The sequence below is a fragment of the Lagopus muta genome, chromosome 2 (assembly GCF_023343835.1).
Source record: "Lagopus muta isolate bLagMut1 chromosome 2, bLagMut1 primary, whole genome shotgun sequence".
Classification (NCBI taxonomy): domain Eukaryota; kingdom Metazoa; phylum Chordata; class Aves; order Galliformes; family Phasianidae; genus Lagopus; species Lagopus muta.
Window position 1 is genome coordinate 28823086 of NC_064434.1, and position 18855 is coordinate 28841940.

The 18855-nt window shown below is 37.7% G+C and overlaps 1 protein-coding gene across 42 annotated transcripts in view; it reads left to right on the plus strand.

The window, feature by feature from the left end:
- RIMS1 (regulating synaptic membrane exocytosis 1) overlaps positions 1-18855 on the plus strand; it is a 292326-nt gene that overhangs the window by 95316 nt on the left and 178155 nt on the right. For 41 of the 42 annotated variants that reach the window (XM_048938224.1, XM_048938235.1, XM_048938239.1 and 38 more), the window contains exons 2-3: positions 12320-12533; positions 14076-14087. In XM_048938224.1, the coding sequence (XP_048794181.1) occupies positions 12320-12533; positions 14076-14087 (226 nt within the window). The remainder of the gene's footprint in view (positions 1-12319; positions 12534-14075; positions 14088-18855) is intronic. The other variant, XM_048938195.1, reaches the window with a different exon arrangement.

Consider the following 18855-nt stretch of genomic DNA (forward strand, 5'->3'; position numbering starts at 1 on the left):
CACCTTTAGTCTGTCACTGCATAATTAAATTTGGGGAGTAGGGGAACAGATAGCATGAAAATGATTGCAATCATTGAGTTGGAGGTGGAAGAGCCTGCAACAGCTTTTGAGGTATTAAGCACAGTGAATTTTTCATTCAGAGGAGGGCTGCATTTTAAGATGCAAAAATCTTGACTTGCCAGGTGCTCATAAGCTTAAATTTTAGCTTGGGTGGTTGTAAATCTATTTTCCATGGCTTCTTAATGGGAGTGCAAAACAACAGTGATTGTCTTTTGTGTATCCATACCAAAGCTCTGTAATTCAGTGATTGTCTTCTGATAATTTTTCTGGATATTGCTGTTCATGTGGTTTTCCAGACTAACAGCCAGGAAGTGTAAGTTTCTACAGGATAAGTTGACTGTAAATGGAAACAGATAATTGAGAATTCAGATGGTCCCACCTGATGTGCAGTTTTTGGTCTTTATGGAGCCAAATTGTCTTTGCTATAGCTAGTTTTGTTGACTGCTACAAATTCTTCTGTGCTATGTGATTAATCTAGAGAGGTGGTGGTGGATGTCTTATCTCTGGAGACATACAAGGTCAGGCTGGCAGGGCTTTGAGCAACCTGAACAAACTGTAGTTGTCCCTCTTCATTGCAGGGGAGTTGGACTAGATGGCCTTTAAGGGTCCCTTCCAACTCAAATGTTTGTATAATTCTATGTTACTAATTATAATATTGTTCAATTAGATAAATGGTCCTCTTTTATATTCTCTGTTTCTCATACAGTAACTCATTCCTCGGTATTTTTATTGTAAACCACTCCCTCCACCCCCCGCCAGTTTCCTTCAGTCTTCAGGATGTGGCTCTGGGCAGCCTGATCTAGCGGTTGGTGACTGCCCACAGCAGGGGGGCTGAAACTAGATGGTCATTGTGGTCTTTTTCAACCCAGGCCATTCCCTGATTCTGGTACTTTGTTTCTTATTTTTTTTGCAGTTATTTTCCATGTTACGGCTGGCTGGTTACTGTGTGATAACCATCCTTAGAAAAAAGTGTGCTTATTAGCATACTGTGTGGTTCAATAAATTAAACCAGTAAAGTAAAGAGAACACCATTTCTTTATTTATGATTTCTCCTTTCCTTCACTCTGAGAAGAGATTGGGTCTTGTTCATTCACAAAAATGTGACTTCAGTGAAGTTTAGCTTAAATGACGTTCATGTTACTTAACAAAACAAAGCCAATGTTTTTGAAGGGAAAATTAATGGTTCCTTACACATTGACTTAACATATTTCAAGGGATGTTCTCTGACTGAGCCACTTCACAAAACATGATTTTACGAGAAGAGTTTCCTATGGGGAGACTACTGTTCCATACACCAGCATGTTCTACCTCCAGGGACGGTGGCATTAAGGCAGTGCTGTTGATACAAGTTGGCTCATTCAGCAGAAGTCTTTTGTGTATCTTTTTTATGAGGTGTGGAAGAAAGCATAGTTCTGAGTAAGACTTAGCAATATTTAGATAAATGGGGAAAATTAAGATATGATGGAGTTGATAAGGGAAATTATGAATCTAGTTCCTGTAATATTCCACTTCTTATTACACATCATAAGAGTAGAGATGCTTTTTAGCTGACCGATCAGTAAAGTTAAAACTCACCCAGGATTAGGTAGCAGTTCTTGATCTGTTTTTAAACTAGACATATTCTGTTGGTATTTACATTCATTCTTTCCCCACAGAGTGATTTTGTACTCATTCTCTGTATTACAGAACGTTGCCTCCTCACCAGCTACTCAGTGCTCTTGATTCTCAAGCATGTTGATGTGCACTTACTTTACACACAGTGTTGTAACTTGTTGCCATGAGACAATCCAGGGGAGTTGATTCGGGTGGGGAATAAATAACTGATTTCTTCCTGTATCTTGATGAAACTTTCTTTAAAGAACTTCCTAGCAGTTCTTTAGAAGTCTTTATAAAAAGGGCTTGCGTTTAACCCATTTTGGACGTTTTTTTTTTTTGTTTGTTTGTTTGTTTTTTTAACAAATGTGTATGAAAATTACTTGTAAATTTGCAAATGCAGTTGAAACACCCCCTTCTCCACCCTCAATTTTTTTTTTTTTTTTTTTTTTTTTTTTTTTACACCTTCAACTCCCATGATTGCTTTCCCAGCTTCACGGTGGTATTTAGCTCCACCATGTTGAGTATGTTATGTAGTGTTCAGTTTCATCCCTCTTCTTTAGGTCCTCTTTTGAGTGGAGAGCCAACAGCAGCCTATTAGGTCTGCCACAGAAGAGTAGAAGTACAAGACAAGTGAGCAGAGATATACCTCCTCTGCATGACACTATTGTATGCACCTATTTATATTTGTTATGTGGTGTTCTAGCAAAGCACTGAATTGACTGTGTTAGCACGTAGGAGTCTTTCAGCTTGTGAAGCCTGCAGTAGTGAGATGAGAGAGAAGCCTGACCCACGGGACTAGTGATGAGTAAGTAAAGTTCAAGTAATTGCTGGAAGGGCAGGCACTATAGTTAAAATAGGATCATAGAAGTAGTACAGGGGTTGAACATTCAGCAAATACAGTGTGTTTTCTGCAGTGCAGTATTGAGTCAGCCCTAAGGAGCAAAGGCAGTCTGCTTTTTAGACTCATGTTTGACTCTGATTCAGGAGACCAAGGATGATGTGTATTGTACCAGGACTTGTCATTTCACAAAAGAAAGTTTCATTGAATTTGCTGTTCAGGTATGAGCCAGGAGGAGTGTGGCTGTTGCTTGCAGTGTTTAAAATGTTTCCAGAGGGCTTAGTTGGGAACGTTTATGAAAAATATGTTGGTGTTGAACTAGGTACAAACTCACTAACCTGATGAGACTTCTTATTATATTAAGCAAGGTAAGTTTACCTTGTGTTATTGAATATGGACATTGTAATTATTCCTTGTCCATTTAATTACAAATTTTACTTGGATAATACTAAGAAATTGAGAAAGTGGTGAAACTGTATCTTTTTCCTACCTGTAGGAGATAGGGAGTGTGCAGCTCCTTACCAGCATTTCTAGATCACCATCATATTCCTGTTAATTAGTCTGACTGACGTTTTTGAAGTCTTAAGGAGGACTTTTGAAGGACTTGAGCTTTTGTGAAACCTGGTCTCATGGTCTGTCTAAAGTAGTGGACTTCTGCTGCTGCTTCTTTACTGTTGAGACTATTCAGTCTCTTCAAAAACATCTCGGACCCTTCTCATGCTACTGAAACACTTTTAATGAAAAACGAGACTTTTCATTTTGAACCAGAAGCTTTTCTGCATGCAGTTACCATGAAGCATAGGACTCTTGTTTCAGTCAGTGGAAATAGTCACATGAGAAAAATAGAACATCTTTTTAGCAACAATATTGGTTTTTGTATTATTATGAAATCTCAACATAAAACATTAATTTCATTAAAAAAATATCATTTAAATTATTTTGTATAAAAGACATGAGATATAAGAATAGATGCTTTCAAACAAAGAAGGGATAATCTTTTTCCACAGAAGGCATTGATTTCTTCATTACTAATATCTTAGCGTATGAGTGCTTTTTAATACAAGACTTAATACAAGACTTAACACAGAGTCTCTCTGAATGCCTCACCAATACCTGTTAGCACTGTTGAGCATTGTTTGCTTGGTTAGTGGGTTTCTCTTGTTATACTTCAGCAAGGGTACGGTCATCTGGGGGGAACCGTGGGAAGCCAGAATCTAAATTCCTTATTGTAGATACTGCACATCTCTGACTCACAGTTGTGTAAGAAAGTCTGCTTGTGGGCTGAGATTATTTAAAAAACAAGCAGGGGTATATAAAAATAAAGTTTTCCAGTAACCTACATTAGGAAGCTTCCAGGAAACTGTAAAATGTTATTCTATACTAGTTGTTTAAGGAGATCTTTTATATGCTTGTAGAAAACCTGCTGTGAGAATCCTTCTTAGTTTTTTTTTTGGCTCAAAGCTTGCTTCCTGAGGTTTTTCTTGTGATAAGACTCTGAGTGACTTGTTGAGGAGGCAAGTGATGGATGTTGTGTGGCAATCAACATCGCTGTGTGGACAATTTTACATCTTTGGAGCTGTTTGCCTTTGGAAGATAGTGCTCAGGACTGTTTACTGGTGGAAGAACTAGCCTGTGACCAAATAACTCCTGTTTGCTATGGGAGGCTGGGGGATGATACCATTGTATCCTGCGAAGGCAAGATGCAAGTTGGTGCCTCCCTGCTTCCTCTTATCTGCTGGCAAGGCCAGGAAGATAAGAACAAAGGAGTTTCCTGCTGAGGCCCCAGAGCCAGAAGCTGCCACTCAAAGGAGAGCTGACTCAACCACTTTGGATTTCAGCTGTCACTCCAAAGATAGCTGACTTCACCACTTTGAAAGCATTGAAAAGGGGCCATCATCGCCATGGTCGTTGTCGTCCTTCTCACCGTCGTCATTGGCAACAGGACAACTCTGCCTGACAACCCACCGCTACTGAAGATCAAAGACTGAATTACGAACCTCGCTGGATCCATGGTGGTGACTATGTCCCTCTTGCTGCCTATAAAGACTCCTTGCTTCTTCTTTTCTATCTTTTCTATCACCCTCCTTCCCTTCCCCCATTACCCTAATCATAATAGTGTCCGTTCCCCCCTTCCCCATTTCCCCTGATTAAGATTTGTAATAAACTGGTTGGACCAACATTTGAACCGTTGCTTCTTAATCTCACGCCGGGTATATAGATAATAAAAGAACCTCCTCTCCCTCCTATAAATTGGAGCGAGACACCTGCGTTTAGTTAAGTTTTAGTTTGAAAGTTGCTGTGTGAAGTTTGTACTGGTGAAAGAGCCCCAGTGATGTAGCCACCTGCTCTGCTGAGGCAGCCACAGCCCACGCTGCTTTGTCAAGGAGCCTGACGTGATGGGAAGGGAAACTGGGTGAGATTCTTGTTTTAGCCTTTATGGTCCTCTAATGGTGCTGCCATTCTGATTATAAGAGATTGTGCGAAGGAACTGGAATTAAGGTCTAATGACTTGTTAGCTGCGAAAAGCTCTTATTTTCTGCTGTAGTGGCCAGGTTCACAGAATCACAGAATTGTAGGGGTTGGAAGGGACCTCCAGAGATCATCGAGTCCAACCCCCCTGCCAAAGCAGGTTCCCTATAGCAGGTCGCACAGGTAGGCATCCAGGCAGGTCTTGAACATCTCCAGAGAAGGAGACTCCACCACCTCCCTGGGCAGCCTGTTCCAGTGCTCCGTCACCCTCACTGTAAAGAAGTTCTTGCGCATGTTTGTGCGGAACTTCCTATGCTGCAGTTTCTGGCCATTTCCCCTTGTCCTGTCTCCACTCACCACTGAAAAGAGTCTGGCCTCGCCATTCTGCCCCCCACACCTTAGATATTTATAGACCTGGATCAGGTCCCCTCTCAGTCTCCTTTTCTCAAGGCTGAACAGACCCAGTTCACTCAGCCTTTCCTCATAGGGGAGATGCTCCAGGCCCTTCACCATCTTCGTGGCCCTCCGTTGGACTCTTTCCAAGAGATCCCTGTCAGACAGACAAACACAGGTTTGAACACCTGTGTGAGGTCTTTGAGTGAAACATTTCTCTTGGTCAAGTCTGAACTTTATCATGAATCTCATAGCGAAATGCTTTGTGAGTACAGTGCTCTTGGTTCCTAGGATTTCGTGCATATAGGAAAGTACCATTGGAAACATTTTGCTCATTGTGGATGTGAGAACTGTGAGCATATTGCCTGACTCAGAAACAAAAAGGATCACAAAATGATTAAAAAGAAATACAAAAACTAATTTCATTGATTTCTGAAGAATGTTGAGAGATTCATATTACCATATTACCTGGGAGTGCTTGTCATGGACAATAAACCTTCTCAGTGAGGGTTTTTATGGACAGATTAAAAAAAAAAAAAAGTCTTTGACCTGCATTGTAAGAATCAGGCAAATAACAAAACAATATGAGCAGACAGAGCAGTCTCTATTGCTTGGCCTGGTAAGTGAAAGTTTTAGCATACCAGTAACCTAATATTTTGTCTAGATCTTTGTAGACATCAAGACCTATGAGGAAGAGGATGATGGAATGGTTTTGGTGGTAATACTCCGAAGTTAGGGGCAACAAGGGGGGAAACAAATGAAGATTCTTGCTTAAATAACTGAGTTGAAACAGAGTTGTGTGTTGTCTGAGCAAGAGAGACTGAAGAAACCTTCAGGCTAGGTAGAATCTTGAGAAAAAGTATTTTGTTACTGGACATATATATAGTTTGTATTAACTATTGTGATATAAAAAAAGTGTGAGAAAAACATATAGGAGGGAGAGATGAGACCCATGTGAAATGACAGTAGGGAAGGGCTGACAAAGTGGTAAGCGAAGTCGCAGAGGAGTGGAGTTTGACAGTAGGTAATGGCAAAGGGACCAGAAGCAGCAGGTCTAGTGCTTATATTACACTTACACCAGTAAGGCCTTTTTTTTACTCTCAGATGAAGTGATTGATGAGGCTCTTACCTGTTTACAATTTATTCAAGTCCATTCACGTTGCTTGCCTTTGGCGAGTACCTTTTACAGTCAAATGCTATACTCTGCTCTTAAAATGACAGGTTGTACTGAATAAAGAACTCCAGCTAACAATACTAAGGAATATTGACAAAACATCCAAAATCACAAGTACAGTATTTTGCAGTATGAATATATTTAACAGTTATTTGATCTTCACGAAGCAACCAGAATAGATATAACGCATGCTAAAAAGCAGCACACCTCAAGCATGCGAAACACCTGGACTTCAAATATGCTGATGCATTCGTTTTGCTCTGTCAAACACTGAAGAGTTGGAAGAGTTAGAATTATGAATTCAGTGTTCAACCTAGATCTGTCCTACTTGTGCAGATAATGTAAGGGTATAAATTTTAGTAACAGATTTATATGTGATGTGATGATATATGAAGCAGAAGATTTATCTAGATTTCTTCACTGCACTTAAGGTGCTCTTCTGGTCAACATCCCAGGTTCATCCTGAACTACATATTTCCCTTAATTCAGACAGCACAATATATAGCATCTTGCTATGGTTGCTTGTCTTGTCTTTTTGTTTAAAGTGTGTATTCCCTGAAGCCATCGCAGGCTGACAGCTTTTCCTAGTTCAGGTGCTGCTGGTGCTTAAGGGAAAAGCTTGATGCCTTGCTGCTTTCTCTGGGAACATCTACATGAGGTGATGTGGGCATCAGGATCTGCAACACAGGCACAGCAGTGAGAAGCCAGTGACACTGAGGTAGTCCCAGTGTTCCTGGAGCTGCTAAGCAGTGGTTTTCAAACCACAGCTTTGACACAACTGCCTGAAGTCAGATTTTTAGCTCTAGCAGTTGCCTTCATGGGCATATTAAATAACCAGCAGTGCTAGAACCTCCTGTTATTTTGTACATTTTTTGTAAGTTATCATACTAGTGTGTTACTGAAGATTAGTCTTTTGTACGTTTATTTCTGTAACTGAAATTAATGTGTAGAGTCTGAGTTCGCACTCTTGAAGCACTTTTTAATTTGCTTTAAAACAGAATGCTAAGAACAGAACTTTGTAAAAGTCTCATTGATGTCTTGTAAAAAAAATTGTTCTCATTGTGTTTCTTAGTGTGTGGGGGTGAACACAAGTATGCATGGTGAACACGGGAAAATACTGCTTTTTGTTATGCTCTTTTTTCATTTGTGCTGCAGCCACTTACAGTTCCTTAGGTTAGGTCAGCTAGAAGGCAGCACTTTGTCTTCTGACAAAAACACAAGGAAGAGTAATATTTTTATAATGTTAAATCAAGATTTTAAGAGTCATTGAACAGAGGGATTGAAAATGCGGTCTTTAGTGCCCTCTGCTGGATTTTTCAGTAACTGAAACATGATCTCATACTACATTAAAACATAATTTAAAATGTAGCTGTGCATACAGGTGACCCAAATCTTGGCATTTTTAGAAGATCTGTGCAAACAGAGCACATGTACACAAGGGCACCGTTTTTTCTCTTGTTAATCTTCAGTGTTTATGTGCAAATATTTCAGATATATACAACAGGAATGCAAGTGTAAAATAGTTAAGAAGTCATAGCATTCTGCTTATCAAAAATGGCATTTTTGGGCGATAATTTTAAGATGTGCTTAGTGGAGGTGATTACAGCAGTATAAGTGTACATCTTGGGCCAGCTCAAAAAAAACCCCACCGTAAATGATAACTTCTGTGTGGTTTGACATGCCACCTTCTGATCGGTAAATACTGTGGGTTATATCTGCATGTCTGTTGTCTGTCCTACCAATCATATAAACATTTCATGGTGTGTCAGATGGTTACTCACACAAGTCTCCTTTAAGGCTTCTGGTTTTTTTGTAGCCCATAAATACGTGAGTAAGGCTTTGCAAAATTGCCTACCGGTATGTTTTCAAGTGTTTGTTGTATCAGTGTGAAATACTGCATTTTCAAATGAAAACGTACATATATGGCATGATGAAATTCTCTTGAAATGAAAAGCGGGAAACCTAAATGTGGGTTTATGATCATAAGGTAAAAGTTAGTCGTTTAAGCCTTCCACTATAGGCATGAAAATTTCAGTTTATTCTTGTCGTTATCATTGTCATTATCATTGGTGGTGTCAACCGCTGGTGTATCTGTGGTAAGGTATTGAGGGTGGTGCTTACAAGTCCAGAAAAGACGCTATGATGTGCCTCACCACGCATCTCCACTAGGCTCTTAGCAACAGAAGATATTTTTTAGTTGTACTGTGTGCCCAAAAAATACACACCCATCTTTTTGATCGCACTCATACATACCACCTGTATGAATGTGAAATACCATAAAAATGAATACTGAATTTAGCTGTATTTGTTATCGTATATGTTATAGAATGCAACTGGATGGGGACTTCAGTGTTGTGAAGGTTTTTGTTTTTTAAGGAAAACTTATGTGAAACTTCTTCATGCCAATTTATGTACGTTCTCAATCATCAGTGTTAACTACTGGGATGGTTTCCAGTATTATTTTTTCTGTTCTTCCTCATTCTTTGGAAACTGTTGGGAGGGGAGAATTCCCCTTTTTGGCTGCGGTATTGATGTCAGTAGTAGAATTATCTAGGTTTTGGAGTACATGATGAAAAATAGTATAAATACATGCACGTATTCCTCTTACATCATGGCCTGTTTGTCTTGTCAGAGGGGACTGAATAGATATTTGTTGCATTTACTTTATGTGCTGTTATTAAGTCTCTAACCTAACACTTAAGTGTTTGGCTACATTAAGGAATATTTAATAGACTTAAATTTTTCCTGCATCTGATGAAAATGTGCTTATGGAGCGATCTTGAAAATTATCCATCTGTATTTTAGCATTTGCTACTGGAAAAATAACAGATTTTGATGGAAAAAAATTCCTTTAATTTCCCCTACAGCTCATTCACTAAGCCCATTAGCAGAGAAGCAGCTATTTACACAGCTCTGTTTAAATGTAAGTGTAGTTGGAGGCCTGGAAGTCTGATAGCACTGCGTCTCTGAGTATAGCCTGAATTAATGACCTGAAAGCTTAGAGAGTGAAGCACATCTCTGATGGCCTCTTCTTCTCCAACATCAGCAAATAGCATTCATACAACCTTGTGTGCTGGTTCCTGAAATTTGCTGCCGTTGTCTTCAGTTCCATTCCTGTCATACAGAATATGTTAGAATTTTTCCAGTAACACAGAATGTGTATATGCAAGATAAGCAGGTGTTTTTTAAACCCTGTATGTGAAAAGGCTGATCATACAATGATGCATTAAGTAAGAAATTTGTAAGTAATACTGATTTAGAAATAAATCTCTCAGCTAAATTAGTTGTGAATAATTTCATCTAGCCCTTAGTGCACAGAGAAGGGTAAAACATTATATTAATGTGCTTTTTAAGCTTCGTACAAGATCAACAAAAAATCAGATGTACAGTGTATAATTGGAAAAGAGCAGGAATGGGAGCACTGCTTTCCTTTCCTTTCCACATTAAAAATCAGAGCTTTAAATCTTGCTATGGTGGAGGAGAACAGAATTTAGTTTTCATGGTTCTACTTTTCAATAATATATTTTTATATAGAGGGAAATTTAATTACAGACCTCCCCGTTATTTAAATGTATTCCTTAAGTTGGTTATGATAGTTATTCCTGAATGTTTTCAGTTGTTTTTGTGCATTCTAAGTGATCAGCTGTGTAAAATACGTTAAATCATATGTGTAATCCAATAATGTGGCCAAAAGTATTAAGTTTCTCCAGTATTTTTCCTAATTCTATTGACCTACTTTCTTCATCTTACTCATCACTGAAAAGGTTTTTTAAGGAGGCTAGTAAGAAATAAAAATAAGACAAAAAATCCCTTTGCTACCTCCTCCAAGATTTTCATTAGCATAAAGCACTAAGTGTAATACATCATCTTTGTAATAGTTGGATTCTTAGCTTTCCCTTTAACTATTGCTGCATCAGTAGAATGCATCCAGATAAGATCGTTATTCTTAAGTGTGAAAATCGGTGCAAGCAGTGATATTCATATCCAAATTGAATATTTTACTGTGATTTCTGATAGTTATTATTTTCTGAGTGTTGTCATAGAATAAATGTATCCAAAGTACTTCACCAAACAATGTTTTTTGTAAATAACACTGATTATTTATTTCTTAAAAAGTCAAAACAATACCCTATTAAAAAAAAAGATCCCGAAGTAAAAGAGAATCTCTCGCTAGCAATGCATTGGTTAAATGGTGTCAGTCTCTGTGCTAAGAGAGTAAGTAGCTCAGAGCAAGTGGCTGAGTTATTATCAAGATCTCAGTAGACAACACACCTACCCAAACCATTTATTAAACTCAAGAATCCCTGTATCTATTAATAATCTATTAATTGTTCATGCTTCTATAATGTTATCCTTGGAAATGTAGATATAAAGCAAAATCTGAGAAGGTGGGCGAAGAGTCTGTAGGTGCCGTACAGCATGATGAAAAGCCTTAACTTTGTACATGCCTTACTGTAACTTGCCCACTTGGTCTGCTTGAGGTCTTTGCTCAAGGTGTTGAAAATAAATGAACGTGCTTGCCTTAACGAACTTAGAAGCTGAGTCTTTTGGGTAGCAGAACAGTTTGTCCAGCTGCTTGGCAAGCTGTCAGTGGGTCTACAGAAGGGCCATGAAAATGATCAGAGGGCTGGAGCACCTCCCTATGAGGACAAGCTGAGAGAGCTGGGACTCTTCAGTCTGGGGAAGAGAAGACTGCAGGGGAACTTACAGCAGCTTTCCAGTACCTGAAGGGGTCTACAGGAAAGGTGGGGAGGAACTTTTTATAAGGATGTGTAGGATTAGGGAAACTGGCTTTAAACTGAAAGATGGTAGATTTAGACTAGATATCAGGAAGAAATGCTTTACTGTAAGAGTGGTGAGACACTGGAACAGGTTGCCTAGAGAGGTTGTGGATGCCCCCTCCCTGGAAGCATTCAGGACAAGGCTGGATGGGGCTTTGAGCAACCTGGTCTAGTGGGAGGTGTCCCTGCCTATAGCAGGGGGTTGGAAGTGGGTGATCTTAAAGGTCTCCTTCCAACCTATATTCTATATAATTCTATGTGATTCATTTCTGAGATTCACTCTCCTTGTGATGTGGGATAGCTGGAGGAGAAGCGCTACTCCTTTGAACATCCTGCTTCATCTTAAAAATGTGTCTGCTCGTTGATACTTCTGTGGCTAAGTTGAAAGGAATCTCTGTAATAAGAGACAGCAAGCCTCAGAGATCTCTGTAATTAACACTAGCCAGGGAATACTACATTTTTTTAATATTCTGATCTGATTTTGGAATTTGTTTTCAGATTCTTCTAGTGCCTGTGTGATTGTAATACGATTGTTGGAATCTTTAAGATATGTATGCTAGCAATTTAGATTTTGAAAACAGAAGTAATGCTGCAAATGACAGTTGAGTTTCTCTCTCTCTTACTTTATTTTGACTTTGATCATACTTGCTGGTATATATATATATATGGTTAAAAGTCAATGCAGATTTGCTCAGACAATTATGTTTAGCTTTTATCTTGCACAGAGTAGATGCTTCTAGGTAAAGCTGTGTATTTTGTGCCATCTCTGTATGTTTTAATCAGCTTGTGGTCAAGTGATATGCTCACCAGCTTTGAAGGAAACCTAACATTGATATATATGTATTAATTTTTTCCTTTACCAAATGTGGTGCGTATTTGATATGAGCCATGGTATTACTGTGAACATGCCAAGAATATTAGGTTTAGTTATAAATTGAAAGAAAGAAAGACACGGTAGTAGTGTTTCCTCCTATTCTTGCTATATAAACTTTTTTCTCATCTATGCAGGAGGTTGCATCAACAATTTGAAAGCTATAAAGAGCAAGTAAGAAAGATAGGGGAAGAAGCCCGCCGTTACCAGGGAGAGCACAAGGATGATGCTCCAACATGTGGAATCTGTCATAAAACAAAGTTTGCAGATGGTTGTGGCCATTTATGCTCTTATTGCCGGACCAAGTTTTGTGCTCGATGTGGAGGTCGTGTCTCTCTGCGATCAAACAATGTAAGTCTTCTGATGTGTATTCTTAAGAAAAAGCCTTAACATTTTCACGCTGCAGGTTGTTCACCTTAAGTTTGGCTTTTCATGCTTCATTTTACTTCAGTGTTTTATTCATCACTTCACTATGAGGTATATGTGAAGTAGAATAATGTATCTAATGTTTTTGTAGATACTCAGGTTTCGCAGAGTTAACAGGTAAGAGTACATAGTGTATACTTCTACTGAATGGTGGCTCGAAGGAAACTTGTTTTGGAGAGAATGAAAGAAAAAACCCTTTTGTTGAGGCCAATCTCCGCATTAAGATTTTTTTATTGAACTTACTTCAGTTCAAATTTCTTCTTTATAGAGCTTTTTGTATAGGTTTCTCTTATATAAAACCAGTGCACTTTTTGGTTAGGAAGAAGTCTTCCTTACCACAAAGAAAGTTTTGTAAATTTATTTAAAATTTATTTCAAAAGTAAAACTATAGATTGATCTGGATCAGATACCCTACTTTCAGACAGGTGAGATAAATCTTTGCCTCCCCACGAAATGGAAGTGTTTGCCCACATGCCCTGTTAGGGCAGTTCTTATGAAGAACTGGTCAGTTACCTGTCCGTGACTGGAAGGATCTGTATTTGGAAGTGCACTGTTCAGAGATTGCTTTTGGCTGATCATCCAGTGTGTTTCAGAATATTTCACAAATACTCTTTTTACTGCACGTGATTTTGTTGACTATCATGAGATGATGATTTTCAAATACGGCCTTAAGATGCTGATATTTTGTATGTGAAATTTTACTCCTTCCCATCAATGCAAATTCAGTTAAAAGTGGCCATCAGTTCTATTTCAGATAAACACGTCCACAGTAGAATTAGTTTGTGGCCTTTTCATCTTCTTTGTTCTAAAACTCAACAGAAAAGGGTTTCTGAAATTTGATATAAAACAAACAAACAAAAACCCTTAGAAAAATACCCATTTCTCGTTATTTTGGAAATTCTCCATAGCCCTCGTGTCCCTGTGAGTACAATACATTGAATTCTTTTTCTGGAAAAATGGTGTAGGTGTCTTGGGCAGAAATTTTCATACATTCGTTTTTTAAGGTAAATGGATGCATTATGTTGTGTCACCTGCAGGTGGTATCACTAGAGCAAGTCTGTGAAAATACAGTTCACTTGGATGTGTTTGGCTGTGCTATTAATGGAAGTGCATATAGCGCAGCTTGTATTTACTCAGAAAGAAACTGAATATACATTATTTGTTTTTCACCTACTGTTCTGAGTCACAGAAATGGAAATGGAAAGTTTCCATTTGTTTGTAACTTATTTTTCATTTGTTCATGGTTCTGTGGGTTAGGGTGGGAAAACATTTTCTACACATGCAGTAGTGTGACATTTTTATTTAAAGCTTTTTTTTTTTTTGCTTGTTTTACATTCTTAGCTCTTTGTAAAGAGTTACTAGAATTGCATTTATTTGAAATCTGCTTGTTAATACTTGCCTATTTTATTCTTTTTCTCTTCTTTCTTTCTTTTTTTTTTTTCTGCTTCCTTGGATGCTTTCCCAAAGGAGGACAAAGTGGTTAGAATCCATGCTTTTTATCATTTATTATTATAATGTTGTTAGTTAACTGGGAAACATATTATGTAAAAAATGATCAGAAGGGGAGGGAGGAAGCACAGAAAACCGAACAACCAGGCCTCTCCTATCCCTTAGGTGAACAAACCCTTCAAAGTTAGCTCAGCAAGAAACCCAAGGGTGTTGATTTACATTAGGATGATGTAAGGAATTAATTAGAAATTGAGGATTCTTAATAGTCTGAAAAATAGAGGAGGTAATAAAATATATTAACTTTTAATTTCATAAAAACGACTTTTGCTAATAATGTGACTTTTTGCTTGCAAAGTTCTTCCATCAGCTTCAGGAAATCTAAAGTAATTGAAATGTAACTTTACACTGATTTATGTAGTTTGTTGTGTTTCACTTCTGGCTGCAGCAAAAATTCAGGAAAGTCATCTTTCTGATTTTTATAAAGTAGTTTGCCTAGGCAAAGGATAACTTATCCTTTAGAATTTGTACATAGATATAGTAAGCAACATGGAGTGAATCTTTTGAGACTGTGCAGCTACTATTTTGGGAAACTGTAAAGCTTCCTTGGGATCAAATAGTGATGTATTCTGTTGGCCCTGCAATGTAGGGGTTTTTTTTTGGTTTTTTTTTTGTTTTTGTTTTTGTTTTTGTTTTTCATAAGCAGTTGTATTCTTGGAACACAATTTTTGTTTTGGTTACTATGAAATATAACTTGATAAAACTTCATTGTACTTTGTAATGTGATTCTCTGAACAAAGTGCTGAAATAATACAGGACTTTTCCAGTCTATTTATCTAAGGATTAGATTAGGATAGCGCGAGAAGTACCATCTTGTTATTGATGAAGCAGTGCATCATTGATGAATCCACTGGGGTGCACTGGAAGAATAGTGCACTTGCGACAAGAAACAGCAAAGTTCTTAAATGCTGAAAGTGCCTCTTCAGTAAAGTGTAACCACATAGATTTTGGATAACAATCCAGCTGAACTCCACCTGACCTGCTTATGTGATTGAGAAATACTTCACGCCTCAGTTTTGAACAAAACTTTGCTGCATAGTTAGAGCTGTGGTAGTGTGCACATGCATTAGAGATTGCATCTTTGATGATAATGTCATTTAGATTCCAGAAAACAGACTTCACTACGCTGAAGTGCTCTGAAGAAATATGTACTGAAGACATACTTGACTTCTTTAGATTGTCCAAAATTCAATTAAAGATATCCTTGATTGCACTTGCCTTGATTTAGGTTTTGCTGTGTTGAACTTCAAGATTCCCCATGCTGAGAAAATGCCACAGTGACATAGAAGGCTATGTCCTTTTGTCCTCATGGTGAAGATGAACCACATCCCTTTAACAGCTGAAAAGTCGTGGTAGTCAGAGGGAGAATATCTAATAATTAGTCCTGATTGTGTGAGGAATAGAGACACCTTTTTTTACAAAGTACAATTGCTTAAGCCATGTCTGTCTCTGAAAGCTAACAGACCACGTGACATGAATTAATTAAAAAACATGATTACATACCTGAAATAATGTCTCTTACAAGCAAGGCAATTTGTATAATTTATACAGGGCCACACCAGAAAAATATCTTTTTTCTGAATTTCTTTTCACTGGCTTGACATACCTGACCAGCATACATGCAGAGACAACCTCCTTTTCAATCTAATGAGTCTAATGATAGACTTATAGATAGATATAGATAGATCTATAGACTTTTTCAATATGTTTAGACATTTAGATGTTCCTACAAGTTTGGAGTTCATCACTTGGAAAGGACAGTGAAATCAGGAAAAATCAAGCATGGTCCTAGATTCCAGGTATTTCCCTTAGTGCTGAAGTTTTAAACCACATTGGTAGTTTTAATGAGATCTCACCTGATGTTGTGTATTATGTGTTACCTGTCTGATAAATTCAAGATGTGGCAGGCACAAAGGATGATAAAAGAATTGTAGAATTCATCATATGGAAGAGGACTACAGAGAGATCAGAGGGACAAAAAGTAGAGAAACTGTAGTTAATGCTTAGAAATACAATGTTTTAAAAATAAGAACAACAATTAATCTAAAGAACAGTGAATACATAAGAGCAAGTAGATGTAAGTTGTCCGTAAGTGCTTTTGGAAAGAGATTTTCACCATCACTAAAGATTTCAGAAAGTAATTTATTGGAAGGAAAACCAGCCCAATAAAATTGTAAAGGTTGAATTTGGTAAGTTTAAGAAAGAATTTGTGATTTGATTGCTTCTGACTGTAGGATAAGTAAGAGGTCCCATGCAGCTGTCATCTTTTGCTAAGATTGTTTTAAAGTTGTTTAGAGGTGACAAAATGCTTCATGGGAAACTACAAAGGTGGCTTCCCTTTGAAGCCATTCTTTACCATTTCAAGAAAATGCCAAATGTATACCAAAGGCTGTTTCACAAATATACTGCGAAACTTAATATATATTCTCCCTCTTTAAAACAGTAAAGTACATCCCAAAACGTTAATCTTTTGTAATGGGAGTTGGTCAATAACCTAGGCTTAAGGGAATTCGGTGACTCGTGCATTTACAAAATTACTTGGTAATAATTGGTACAACCTAGTAGCTAATGAGGCACGTACCTTTCAGTGATTCTTATTATAGTATGTTGAAATGCATTATTAAGTATGTATCATTAGCTCTTCCGTGTCCTTTGAGTATGGCTAGCTCTTCATACTACTGACCTGTGCCTGCTTATCTCTCCATGTGATTTCGGGCAGATGGTATTAAATGGACACGTTGTCAGATAGGGGGTCTGCTATCTAGTTTAAACCTGGCTTAGGTACAGCTGTGTGGTGAGAATATTCGTGGTGTTAATGACGATAATAATAATATCAGTGGTGACTGAGTTCACTCAAAACACTTGGTGATTATGTGGCACGCTGGAGAAATACAAGTGTTTTCCTCTATTATTGAAAAATGATGTTGTGCTATGGCAGCCTATTTCACCACATGCACTGAAAATCTGTGTATGCTTTTTAAGAAAGCAGACTATTAGTAAGAGGATTTTACGAGTAAGCCTTTTTGAAGGAAGTGATGTATGTAGGTGCTCAGTGAAAATCAGGCCAGACTGACCTTTTCTAATTTGATGGATCACATTCTAGGTTTTGTTAGTTCCTTATTGGGTCAGTGGTTTAGCTCTGGATACTTCTGTTTCTGCTATATTTGCTATTTGGCAATTTAATTGCCAAAATAGTGGTGGGTTTGTTAATGCTATTATTTCCTTTTTATTTACTGTTCTCTCTGATGTGATCTACCAATATAAGTAGTCCTAGGACAGTGGAGAAGCAATAGAATACCTGGCCAGCATTTCTTTGCCTATTTTGCTCCACCCCCTCAACATCCTGGCTGCTGCTGCTTGTTCCTTTCTTTACTACAATTGTAGCAGAGCACCGCATTGCAAAAGCCACCTGATAATGTGACCTTCTTTGCACTGCTCCCCTAAAAGCTTTTACCTAATACTTGCTTGTAGAAAGGTGTGTTTCCTTTGCAGACAGATGAAAGAAACTCTGAGACTCTCTCAGAGTCTCTGAAAAGGAAAGAAACTCTGTTTCTTTATGGATAAGGAGATGTATTGTAGGATGCAAAAGTAGCCTTGAATAAGTGAATACAGTTTCTTCAAACTAAAATTGCAATATTTTGTTGTGGGTGTTTTGAACTAACTGATGTTTTTAGAACGTAAATAGAATTAAATGGTAGACCAATGCTTCAGCTTAAGCTATGTGCTTATCCCTAGCAACCTGCCATTGTATAGACTTCATTCAGACTGTGATTTTTGTTCTGATTTACAGTGAAAAGAATTTGGAACAAATGAAAAATAGATTTATTACTGCTTTCCTTTGTTTTTCAGAAATGTAGAGCAAAACACTTTGCTTACTTATTCTCCTGTTTATATACAAGAATGACTGGGAGGAGATCAGGATGTAAAATACATTATGGATAGATGAGAACTAATTTAACTGGACTTAAGTGTATGTGATGGCAGAAAGTGATGGTGATTGTCAGTACTGTGAAATATCAGAACTTTATGTTTCAGATCTAGGTTACACTGAAATTATGTTCACTTTAGTATAATGCCAGTGAATTACACTGAAAGACAGACAACTTGGAAACACTTCCAAAATTGTGTGTCAGGTGTTTTTAAAGACTGTTTATCGTTCAGTTCTGTTGAAGTATGTTTAAAAACTGCTTACATAATGGCTGGTAATTTAAGTCTTAACAGCTTGAATGTGTATGCCATGAAGTTCAGCTGTGTATTGATGGTTTTTACAGAAAGTTGTTAAAACTGTCAGAGCAAAATGACTGGATTGTCAGGAATGTTTTACATTTCCTTTCATGGAACTGTTATACCAAATTATGTCCTTTAAAAGGATAATGTGTGTAAGTTCTCAATAATACAGATGTAGCGCTAGGAAAGTTGCCTCAGGAGGTAAAAATTTTATGGCAAATTGGAAAGTGGTAGTGGATAAATTCTATCTCTGTATCACCTAGCGTAATCTGTCTCCAAAAAAAATTTGAGATTGTGTGGAAATTTGAGATGTGTCATGGAAGAATCATTGCTTTTCAGTAATCACTACTGCTTTCAGCAGATGAGGAGGGAGGGGGAAAGGAGAGCCGTTCAGTAAGCTGAGGCATTCTAGCTCAAGTAAAATGCAGAGCTCTTTCTTTTCCTCTCCTTTTTGGCAAAACTTAGTTCACTGTCAAACAAAACATCATTATCATTAATTTTCATATAAATCCTT